Genomic DNA, 12,410 nt, shown 5'->3' with positions numbered 1-12,410 from the left:
GGTGGTGGGGAACACTGCCCAAGACAACACTCTGGGAGAATGGCTCAGAGAGGTCAGCTCATCTGCCCAAGCTCACACAGCTTGCAATTGGGAGACCTCAGACTGAAGCCCAGGTCCCCTGTCCTCAGGATTCACAGACTTAATCTGGTTTGTTATTTCAAGAGAAAAGCGGGGCGCCAGGTACTTACATATAACCTTTAAACTTGTTCAGGTGGTTGTTGGGTTTCTCGCACACAATCGTACTGCAGAAATGCTCTGGCTGGAACTGGACATCCTGAGGGAGAGGGGGAAGGTCACTGTGTTCTGGTCTTAGATCACTGGTCAGAACCAATCACATAATCCCTGAGTTGTCCCAGTGTGTTCAACGTCCTCAAAGAGGCGGCCGTAGACACAAATGGAAGTCAATGCAGGGGAGAGGAAGGTGTCTGCCATGACCAGGCCTGGGTCTGAGCTTAGTCAGGGCTGCCCGGTGTTGGATGGGTTCTAAGTCTGTGTCATCCAATATGGCGGCCACCAGTCACACATGGTCATTGGGCACACGAAGTTTGATAGTTTGACCCAGGAATTGGGTTTTAAAGTTAACTGAATTTAACGTGGCTGATTCCAGGTGGCTAGCCTAACAGCTCTGACCTTGGATACTGCAGGAGTACATAAACAAAAGGGTTACATGAAAAATGTACAGAAATGTTTCAAACTCGAACTCTTGGAAGGTGCAAGAAACAAAGGGTTCTAAGCTACACTAATTAGAAACAGTCATGGCTAATACACTTAGGTTATAGAATAGTTTCAGGCTTTAAAAAAATCTCTCCCTTACTCAGGTATGCATATGTATGGATGTACATTTATGCATTTCAAACAAGGATCAGTGTTTTTATACCTTCGCATATTTTAAAATGTTTGTGTCTTAATTTTTCATCCCACTCCATAAACACTTAAGCAGAAACTTAGTCTATAAATACGATTTCCTTTAAATTTGACACTATTAAATATTTACATTTTTACAATCCGTTTGGCTATTATAAAAACACGGGGGCAATCAGAGCTTGTAAAACAAACCATCCCACCCCTTTGAATTTAATGACCTCTTATTTCTGCGGGGCCTGTGTCTCCCAATCAATACTGTACCAGAACTCACTATTATTCTATGAGGCAGGAAATTGAATTCTATTTTTTAAAGCTGGGAGATGTGTGACTCAGAAAGATAACAGAGTCTGCCCAAGGCTACCCCAGGTTGAGATTTGAATTCAAGACCAGGTGGAGATAGGCTGGTCTTTACTTTCCCCCGCAGCCCAGTTCCACGTAGCTTAGGACTTGAACCAGATTCTTTACTTGCTTGTTGTGTTAGGTTTTTTTCTTTCACATTTCTGGTGTACAAACTTTTACAGTAGAACAATGGCTATGAGACACAGCCCAAGGTGGGGAGATCTTTGTTTTCTAACTCTCCTCTTCATTCACTAATCCCATGTTCGACTCTCTCCATCTGTAGCATGGGCCAACACAAACCTGCTCATTTGGTTTGTGCCTCAGACAGTAGCATCTGCACCGTCCAGTTCTGAACTGTGTGCCCTGCTATACCATTAGCAGCCAGTAGTGCTCAGGGACGATTTGGGATGGGTTCCTGGCTGCTGCTAGAAAATAAGGCAAAGCTCCCAGTCTGGCCCAGGTGTCCGTGGTGGGTCTTTGACAGCAAAGGAAAGTGGACCAAAGGCCGTGGCACAGTAACAGCCTGGGTGTGAGCCACTCCTCAGTGAGCTCGGATACAGCCAGCCACCGCCTAGCTCTTGCGGGAAGCAATCAGCTGATAAACGTTCTGCCAGCTAAGACTGGCTAATATAATAGCCTTGCCCGTGCCTCAAGCTTTATTCTTCTGGGCTCATTTTCCAGTACTTTTCTTCTTTGAATGTGGATAATTCCTATTATCCAGTCATTCACTTGCAATGGATAATAGCTGATATTTAAAACTCTTGATTACCAATAATTCCACAATTAATAGATGCAGCTATTACAGTGCGGCTACAAATCTCCTTTTGGTACCAAATGTGCATTCTACAGACAAGAGTATCAATAAGTCATAGATACCTGTACCATTTTTTTCCCTCAAATTTCTGTAGGAAATCTTGAGGTTATCAAATTAAAAAAACACATTTAAAAAGCTTACCAAATTATGGTAGCTTTTTATTTGGTGCCAGTCCTGGGGCTGAAACCCAGGGCCTGGGTGCTGTCCCTGAGCTTTTGTACTCAAGGCTAGTGCTCTACCACTTGAGCCACATTTCCAGCTTTTTTTGGTGCTTAATTGGAGATAAGAGTCTCACAGACCTTTCCCACCTTGCCTGGCTTTGAACTTTGATCCTCAGATCTCAGCCTCTTGAGTAGCTAGGATTATAAGTGTGAATTACCAGTGCTTGGTACCTTTTTCAACAATGAATGTTCTTAAACATTGAGCCCTGAAAACATGAGTGCTTTAAAAAAAATAATCACAAAGGATCTTGAGAGAGAACCATAGTGGTAAGCTCTTGGCAGAGAGAAGCCCATTTTAGATCACTGGAAAATCTGTCCACAGCCAGGAAGAAATATTCAAGAAGGATTTTGTCGGACGGAAGGAAGAGGAAGTGTCCACAGTCTGTCTTCGAACAGGAAACGCACTGACTTATTTTTCACTGTGAGTTAAGGATGTGGGTGGGAAGAAGAGCTGTCAGTCAGCCATCACCCAGCTTTGGTGCCTCTGTTTCCCATGGGCTCTGTTTCCTCCAGGGCTGAGACAGGGGTAGAGGTTGGGGGATGTAAGTTACCATGGCAACAGAGGAAGACACGTGGGTACGCGTGACCTTGGAGGAATACTAAAGGTCGCTCCCTCCCTCCCTTCCTCCCTCCATCTCTCCTTCCCTCCCTCTCTCCTCCTCCTCCTTTCCTTATTGGCCTTTTTCTTCCTTCCCTATCTTATCTAAACGGTGAAAGCAAAGGCTCTTCACATGCCAGCTTCTGAGCCAGGAGACCGAGATTTTCTTCCTGGAATACAAATTGACCGCCTCTCCCACTTCTGAGCCACCTATCTGCAAAGTAGTGACAGCTACCAGCACTCCATGACCTTTCTGCTTCCTGGTTGGTGAAAGTTCTCTTCAAGATAACCCACAGCCCTGAAGGACAGTCGCTCACAGCCTCTGCGTGAGCACCCGGAGGCCCCAGCCTGCCCGCCCCATGGATCCCAGGGCCCCCAGCCTGCCTGGCCCCACCACCCCACCGATCCCAGGGCCCCCAGCCTGCCCGCCCCACGGATCCCAGGGCCCCCAGCCTGCTCGCCCCACCGATCCCAGGGCCCCCAGCCTGCCCTTGCTGTGCGTGTACAGAGCTCACAGCCTGGGCTGGAGGGCCGGGAGGGAGGTTCTGTGGAAGAAGTCAGGGTTGCTTTTCTCTAAGTAGACAAAGAAGTTGGTTGTTATTCAGGGCTGACACATCTTGAGCTCTTGTGATGACGTTGGCCGATCTAGGAGGCTGCTGACATCTGGGGTTGACATTCGGAGCAAATGCAAGAGAGGACACTTTTCTTTTCTGTCAATTTATAGGGAATTGATGATTCCTATGACTGTGTTTTCATTACTATCGGTTAGAGTCTATATCATAGCCTCAGTCTCTTCCTTCTTTCCGGACCTCTAGAACATTCTATGTATCTGTCTGTCTTTTTTTGTTTTTCCTTTTTGGTTGGTCATGGGGCCTGAACTCTGGGCCTGGGCGCTGTCCCTCAGCTCTTCAGCTCAAGGCTAGTGCTCTACCACTTGAGCCACAGCGCCACTTCCGGCTTTTTTTTCTGCTTATGTGATGCTGAGGAATCGAACCCAGGGCCTCATGCATGCAAGGCAAGCACTCTACCACTGAGCCACCTTCCCAGCCTACATACCTATCTTAGAGAAAGCCTTTGATTCATATTCAGATGATGAATGAATGAATGAATCAGGGTGAGAACAACCTAAAATATGGGTGTCTGCCACCAGATGACCAATGGCCTCTTACAACCCCTGGTCTCACATCGCCCAGATGGATCTTTGCTGTAAGTTTCCTTGCTCTCCATAACTGAGCCAAGAAAATGGCAGGCGGCCGGTGTGATGTTCTTGCCAGGGGAGAACGTGTATTTCATTGTGAGACACTCCGAAGCGGCTCACAGAAGACACAACCGTGTGTCACCTCACTTCTGCGGCTGTGAAGAGACACTCACGGTACGCCCAGCACAGTGTCTAGCTCAGGAGGAACGCCTGGGGTATTGGCAGAATAATCAATTTCATCACATGAACCATAATGGTTGAGTGATTGAAAAAGAAGTATATAAGGTCATGTGGGGGGGCGTGTTTGGGGAACAGGGGGAGACCAGGCTGCTAGCCATTGCCTCTCCCTGAGGATGGAGGATGTCCTTTGTCTGACATGCACAAGTTAGGCTCCTTGTACCCTGCAGTGTCATAGTTACAATGGGTATTTATTGGTGCGATGTTCAGAAATCTCCTCCTGCATAGGTTAGTTTCTTTCTTTTTTTGGTTGGCCCTGGGGCTTGAACTCAGGGCCTGAGCACTGTCCCTGAGCTTCTTTTTGCTCAAAGCTAGCATTCTACCACTTCCAGCTTTTCCTGTCTCTGTGGTACTGTGGATTTGAACCCAGGGCCTCATGCATGATAGGCTAACTCTTAAAAGCCACACCACCACTTGTGGCCTTTTCTGTGTATGTGGTACTGAGGAATCGAACCCAGGGCTTCATGCATGCTAGGCAAGCACTCTACCACTGAGCTACATTCCCAGCCTTCATGGATCCTTCTTGGAGGATCCAGTATCCATTTACAAAATCTTAAGGATTCACCAAGTCTGTTTAAACTTTAACTGGAGCTCTCCAAACTTATTGGGCCTCAGAATCAATTCTGAGCACAAATAAGTACTTGCATGCTTCTGGGAAAAATGTTAACCCACAGTGTAATACAGAGATGATCACAGCTCTGGGGCAGTTATAGACAAGGTGACAGTCCTTACAGCCCAGGGCCTTCCTCTCCCTGTTAAGAGACAGACATCAAGAGCCTCTGAGAAGGGTCTGCGATGCCAGAGTTCTTTTCTCAGTGCTCAACCTGGACCAAGCCAGTTGCTTTTCCAGCCAGAAGCTAAGAGCCCCCTTTGACATCCCCAAGTCACGGACCTATTTGTGAAAAATGAGTTCCCATATCACATGGCTGGGGACAGGGTGAAAGGAAGTGAATTTAATACCAAGTATTATGCTAGCCCAGCAGGCAAGAGAGCTTGATTAGAGAATTAAATTATACAGCTTTCTCTTGGCTGACATTCTGATGCCAAGGGTGTTAGTCTAACGGTTTAACAACAAAAAATAAATTCCTGATCCATTCCTTTCAATAAATGGAAAAGTTCCCAAAGCCAGAGGACCAGAAACAAATTCTACTTAGCACTGTAAGTCAAATGCGGTACTGTCTGCTTATCAAAGTATCAAGGCCTAAATCTTCCTGACACACATGACACATCATTTCCCAGTGACAATTAGGCACCTGCTAAGCCACCTCTCACCCATCGGGGAAAGGCCAGCGGCTCAGGGCTCACCCCAAGAGCAAGCCAGACTTTGCATTTTAGCGAAATCCAAGGAAACTACTGTGCATATTAATGAGCCTTGAAAAGCACTGCCTAGGGCATCAGTGAGTGATATAGTAATTGTGCTTATCTGTCCATTTCTCAGGTTCAAAACTCTCACCAAGTGTCCTTTTTCCTTCAAACTTTTCATCAGTTCTTTTACTCATCTATCCTTTTGTTGTTGTTGGTCCTGGGGCTTGAACTCTGGGCCTGAGCGCTGTCCCTCAGCTCTTCAGCTCAAAGCAAGAGCTCTACCACTTGAGCCACAGTGCCACTTCTGTTTTTTCTGGTGGTTTATTGGCGATCAGAGTCTCACGGACTTTCCTGCCCGGGCTGGCTTTGAACTGCGATCCTCAGATATCAGCCTCCTGAGTAGCTAGGATTATAGGCGTGAGCCATCAGCTCCTAGCTAAAAAAATTTTTTGATGGGTCTTTCCTCCAATAGGTTGTTCCAAATTTCCAGCAAGTCTGCTGTTGAGTGCTTTCTATGTGTGACTCGCTGCTTTACAATTCTGTTTCCTAGGATGATTATTATTACTATTATTATTCTTATATTTGGTAAGGCCAATCTCAGCTTCAGAGATCGACTCAGAGACCAATGGGCAGACAGCCTTGATAATCACAGCAGCATGATGATGGCAATGTTCCAATTCCAGTGGAAGCCATGGTGGCAGCCACAGTGGCAGCCGGTGGCACCACTTAATGTGTAACTACTGGGTACCAAGCCCTAATGTGCCTGGTGTTTTAGGCCATGTCAGAACTGAGCCGACCTTTGAGGCAATCTCGCTGTGACTGCAGAGAAAGGAGGTTAATGATTAAAAGCTAGAGGCCTGGGTAGCCCCAAGCCAATTTGGCACACTCCCCACCATAATGGACCATCAACTGGAGGAGGAAACAGAACTGATCTGAGCATAGCAACTCCACCTCAGCAGGACTCTATTACTTCCTCATTCACACCCAAGCCTGGAAGCGCGTGGATCCTCCATGAGACCCTTCTAAGGTTCCTTGCTACGTGTTTACTTGGATCTAAAAAGAAGGTACTACTTCTTTGTCCCAAATGCCCTCTCCTGACATTCTTGTTCCTCCACCAATACCTGCCCAGGCCCCAGGACTGCTCAAGTCCTCCTCTTGGCAGCCTTCCCTCTCTTCCTCAGTTTTCTCATCCTGCTCCTTCCAAGGACAGGGGTCGTGACTCTATGCCATGGCATTGGTCTCTAATGTAAATTTCAGCCTATCACCAGTACCCTACCAGAAGTAGAACTGGTCAACCTCTACAAATGGAGATAACTGGTCAACCTCCTGGTAAGGAAGCATCTCTTCTCTGCCGTTCCTGTGCTGCCCCTGAGAATGTGCACACATTAGGTGCCTCTCGTTCTCCTTATGACCTACAGGGTGAGCACTGTTAATGAGCAGACAAGGAAGGACATAGTTCACGGGGCTTGGCCGGAGGTACGCAGTACAGTTTACCTGGCACAATCTTCAGATACTGGTTCTTATCCCTCTTACGAATATTCATAGACAATGTCCACTGTCCTTCACCTTTGCTACCGCCACTCTCCCTTGAATCACAAACTCTCTCTCATCTAGCACAGATAAGGAACACACAGTCCAGTCTGTATCTGACCAGGCTGCCATAGGTTCTTGGCACTCAAGGCTCTGGTACAGCTTCTGTTGTGCTGTATGTACTATGTCCCTGTGTTACAGGCTCCCTTGCTTGATAGAGAACTCTTCATGGACCAGAAGCATAGCTGGCATGTCCTTGAATTAGCAAATGCTGAACACTGGAGGGAAGAAGGGGTACCACATGTCTCTGGGTGGTAACTTCTGCTTATAATAATCCCAGCTACTCATGAGGTGGAGATCAGAAGGGTTACAGGTGAGGCCAACCAAAACAAAACAAAACTAATAAGACTGCATCTCAATGAACAAGTGAGGCATGGTGACTCATACTATAACACAGGGGGCGTGGATAGGAAGATCACTGCCTGAGGAAAAAAGGCATTGCCCTGAATGAAAGGCATGAGATCCTCTCTGAAAGGTAAAGCCAAAAAAAGGGTGAGGAGCATGGCTCAAGGGCAAAGTACCTCCTCTGCTGCCACAAATCCCAGGGGGCACAGGCTTCGTCTTTGCTGGTTCCTGACCACTGACAGTACCAGAAAGAGCCTACCTGCTGTGAGAAGCCCTTCACCACACGTCTTTGCTTGAGGTTGGTCTCTCCGTCCAGGTTGGCGGTCTCCAGGTGGCAGATGCCGCTTGGGTCCGAGGAGAACAGGAGCAGGATGTCTGCTGGGATGATCTCGTTGCAGTGCATTTGGATGAAGTCTCCCACGCGCACGTCCTTCCAGCGCTTCTGCACGTAGCCCTGCTCCTTCCTTGGGTGGGGAGAAAGACAGGGATCTCAGTGGGATTCACAGCCCCTCAGGAAATGCATGGATGAGTGGAGAAAGGTCCTACTCATGCCTAAGTTATCACCCAGGTCAACCTATCAAGAGATTGTGCCAAATTGTACCTTGTTCCAATGGACCATGGTTATACTCTCTCTAGAACAGGTAAATGTGACTTACAGAGTTCGGGTAGTAAAAAAGATTGGTCTTTGTGATTAGAATTTTGACAGACTACAGGCTATATAGATCAAGTTCTGTGCTCAACCATTGCATCTTAGCAGGAAAGAAATGTGAAGAGGAAGTTAGCCAGGCTGTCATATGAACACTGACTACCAGATAGCAAGTGATCAGTGAAGCAAGCAACATTGTGAAGGATTGGGATAGAGAAAAAGTATGTTTTTTCCAGTCCTGGGGCTTCAGTTCAGGGTCTGGATGCTGCCCCTGAGCTTTTGTGTTCAAGGGGCTAGTACTTTACCACTTGAGTCACAGCTCTACCTCTGGCTTTTGGTGTTTTATTTGGACATAGTCTTGTACACTTTCCTACCTGGGGCTGGCTTCAAATGATGATCCTTAGATCTCAGACTCCTGAGTTGCTAGGGTTAGAGGTGTGAGCCACTGATGGCTGGCTGAAAAGGTAGTTTTTAAATTATGGGCAGAAGAGAGATAGTAAGATAGTTGCTGATAGTGGACATTGTCTATGAAAGTTGGAAAGTGATGGAAAGTGGTGAATGCACTGGGAAGTCTGACGGGATGAGACACAAGGTAAAAGTAGAATCAGAGCATGATAGAACTCAGAGGCTAGGATTTACTTTTCCATTGCACCCAATTTATCAAGTTCAGGCAATAGCAGCAGCAACAACAATGGCGAATTTATCATTGGAACATGCTTAGCACTAGTGTTTATGAACATTTCATTCCCTTGTGTAGACATTATCACCTCCCATTTCACAAATGAGGAAACTGAAGATCAAAACATTTCTCCTCGAGTCTCTCAAGAGCAGCGCTGAAATCTGAGCTTGGATCCAATGTGACAGAACATGGGAACCTCCAGTTCCCACCATTGGGTGTGCTACCTCCTGCCAGCAATCTTAGCTCCTGTTCTGCTTCATCTAACACAGGTAGGCCCCTTTCCCAGGGACATTCATTCCACTTCCACACAGCAGTTTTTCTTTAGAATAGCCCCAGAATCACTGGTTACACATTCAGACATAGAATCTTTGAGATTCTGGTGTGCATCACACTCTCATTGAGCAAGGGATACTCTGAGTAAAAGACAGAGGAACTAGGTTTCCTTCCTTCCCTTCCCTTCCCTGCCTCACTCCTTCCTTCTCTTTCCTTCCTTTTCCTTCTCTTCCCTTCCCTCCTTTCCCCCTCCTTCCCTCCCTCCTTCCTTCTTTCCTTCATTCCTTCTTTCCCATGAAGTCACTTGCTTGACTTGCTTGTTCAAATGTCACTCTATCATTTGAGCCATGCCTCCAGCCTGACTTTTTTTGATGGTTATTTTGGAGGTGGAGTCTCACAAACTTGTCTGTCCAGGCTGGCTTTCAACTATGATCCTCCAGATCTCAGCTTCCTGAATAGCTAGGATTACAAATGTGAACAGCTCCTTCTGTGACCAGGGGCCATCAAGTTGTCTTGTCCATCTCCATGACCAGGCAGCAGAATAACCCCACACTCAAAGTTAGACTAGACCAGTCTCCCACTGCTTGCTGTTGGTCATGGTTTCCAGGGAGTCGCCAGGGCCCTGGTGACCTGTCCTTGTTTCAGCTGCAATCTTGTGCTACTTGAATGACTTGTGATCATAAAAGAATGCTTCCTGTCACTACTGGACTCCCCAAAACACAGACATCCTGAAGGATTGAGTCCTGCTGTTTCCCCAGGATCAAGCAAAGCACAAGGTGCATGCTGACGTGCTTGTCCACAGGCAGTTCATTCCGACGTGGGCCCCCAGGAGACAACAGCCCCTCACCCCAGGTGGAGCAAGGACATGGCCCTTGATCCCAAGGAGACCGTAGCCCATTTTTTTATTCTCTGTTTCCTTGTTAAGCCCTATATAAGCCCACCTCAAAACCCAGTCCCTCACACAACCCCCAAACATGCAGGAAGGTCTGTGCCCCTTGCCATTCCTTGATAAACCACGGAGTCCGGCCTGTTCCTTTTCCATTCTCCCAATGCATTTTCCCAACGTGTCCCATCCATGGGGCTGTGTTTCTCAAACCAGACTCCCCAGGGGGTGGCCAGAAGCTCTGTGAGTGTATTCATTAGTGATGATTCGTGGAGAGGGTGGATAGTTAGTCCCTTCTTTAGAAGAGCCTCACGATACATGGATGCTGTAAAATGACAGCAGATTTGGTGAGACTTTTCAGGGACATGCCGGACCCTCTGTTCTTGCGCTTGGTTCCTTTGTGGTGGCCACCGGCTGCTCCGGGGTCTGCTCTGTCTCCCCAGCTGTCAGGCCAGGGATGCACACCGCTCCCCCAGGGAACCCAGCCAGGGGAGGTGAGGAGGGACAGAAGGTAGCTGATGTGTGAGAGCGGCGTGCCTCAGCCCGGTGCCGCCCAGATGTGAGCAGCAGCTGGTGGGGAGCGGCCCAGCCGTCACGCCCTCATGCATCTGCCTATCTGCAGCAGCTGCCCAGAGTGGATGCAGCCACGCGTCCCGGCCCCATCGCCGAGCCCACACCTGGGAGCCGATCAACTGCTTTAGTTTCACGCCATGTTCATTGCTGTTTAAAAATAAGACAAATCCATGGGGCTTGGGACAAAAAGGCTCCATCTGGCAGCTTCGGCCTGGAGGAGAAATGAAGTGGTGTGGTGTTATGTTAAGGAGCTTTCGGAGAGGAGATGGGACTTATTAAAAGGTAAACAAACAACCAGAGAGCTTTGTGACCAACTCTATGCCATGGGGGGGGGGGTGGAGGCGATGAGAGGGGAAGGAGGCGGCCAGGATGCTTAAGTACACTTTCTCCAGTCCTTGAGTTTCTGAAATAGACTTTCAGGGAATTTGAACCCTGGAGTTGGATCAGGAGGGATAAGATGTTCGGTGAAAGTTCTGCTGCCAGACAGAAGGAAGAGCTGATCTACCTGGGCTTCCCAGGCAGATCCAGAATGTTCCATGCAGCTATCCAGGTCCCACGGGGACCTCCAGAGAGAGTTGAATGCAGTAGAAGGATTTGGGGGTGTGCTCAAGTCTCAGCTTCCTACCTTAGGAGCTGTGTGGCCTGGGGTGAATTACGTCACCTCTCAGAGCCTGTGTTTCTTCTATCTGCCACGGAAGGTTCTAGGCACACTTCCCTGTGAGCCGCCATAAGAAGGCCTGGCGACATGGCCCCGGGGAAGGACTGAGCTCCAGGTTCTGTACTTAGTAAGTACTCACGACATCCAATGGGACAGTGATACTCTTGGAACACCACTGTTGTTGATGTCCAATATGGGCCTGCCCCGTTCTCCAGCCCACCCGGGGCTGGCTTCGAATGCCAGCTCAAGCTGATAGTTACGTTCCGTGACTGGAGTCTAGGCAACAAGAACCTATAAATAGTAGAAACTCTAAGAAAAATAAAAAAAAAGAAATCCAAACCTTTCCCCCAGAGGGATTGGATCTCCACAAATGGACCACGCTGGAAAGGTCATCCTGACAATGTGGACCTGAGTGGCCATAGCTGATAGATCTCCAATTCCACCCTCGTTTTCCAGTGGGAGAAACGGCTGGCCTGGCACGCTGCAGTGTGGTAGAACTCAGGCTGGGAGGGCCTGGGGCTGGAGTGGGGGTGCCTGTGACCCCCTCCGCAGAACTCTCTAGCTCTCTGTTTCTTTATCTATGGAGTGACAAGACCTTCCCCTAAAGGCCAGTGGAACTCCGATCTAAGGAATGGTTTTCTTGCAGCCAGGGGACATCTAATGACACGGTCAAGGTGACAGGAGCGAGCTGTTTGGCTGGAGGAGCTGGTGAGAGGGACAGAGGATGGGTGGCCCCAGGAAATGGCATAGAGGTGGAAGGATCTCCAGGAGAGACGGCCTGAGCTTGGGGCCGAGGACGGGGAGGTAGACGGGGAGGTCTCCTGCCTCTCCCTTATGGCCCCTCTGCATGCCTGTCTGGGGGTTCCAACCTGGAGGACTCAGGAAAGCTCTAGAAGGAAAACAGCTGGGGCCTGAGGCATCACAGGAGACCAGAAGCTGGGTTGGAGACATTGGGGGAACCGTGGGGTGGATCTGGATGGTCCACTTTCTCGGGGGGGGCTTGAGGGTTGGCGTGAGAAGTCTGGACCCCCCCCAAATCATCAGTGTCACCGTTAGATATTTGTGATGCTGCGGCCTCACTCTCCCTCACAGGCTGGGTCTCCTTTACCCAGCAGGAAGGTAAAGACAAGGCCTGGGGTGGGGGTGGCCAGGCGTGACCCCACTGACCAGGCATGACAGAGCACAGA

The 12,410-nt window shown here is 48.6% G+C and overlaps 1 protein-coding gene across 1 annotated transcript in view; it reads right to left on the bottom strand.

The window, feature by feature from the left end:
- Atp10b (ATPase, class V, type 10B) overlaps window positions 1-12,410 on the bottom strand; it is a 132,714-nt gene that overhangs the window by 36,553 nt on the left and 83,751 nt on the right. Inside the window, exons 5-6 of the mRNA XM_013028609.1 lie at window positions 7,771-7,975; window positions 189-274 (exon numbers count right to left, since the gene is read on the bottom strand). Of these exons, the coding sequence (XP_012884063.1) occupies window positions 189-274; window positions 7,771-7,975 (291 nt within the window). The remainder of the gene's footprint in view (window positions 1-188; window positions 275-7,770; window positions 7,976-12,410) is intronic.

This window comes from Dipodomys ordii, unplaced genomic scaffold (assembly GCF_000151885.1).
Source record: "Dipodomys ordii isolate 6190 unplaced genomic scaffold, Dord_2.0 Scaffold112, whole genome shotgun sequence".
In the NCBI taxonomy this organism is placed as follows: domain Eukaryota; kingdom Metazoa; phylum Chordata; class Mammalia; order Rodentia; family Heteromyidae; genus Dipodomys; species Dipodomys ordii.
Note: the sequence above shows the minus strand (reverse complement) of the source record. Positions and strands in the feature narration are given on the sequence as shown.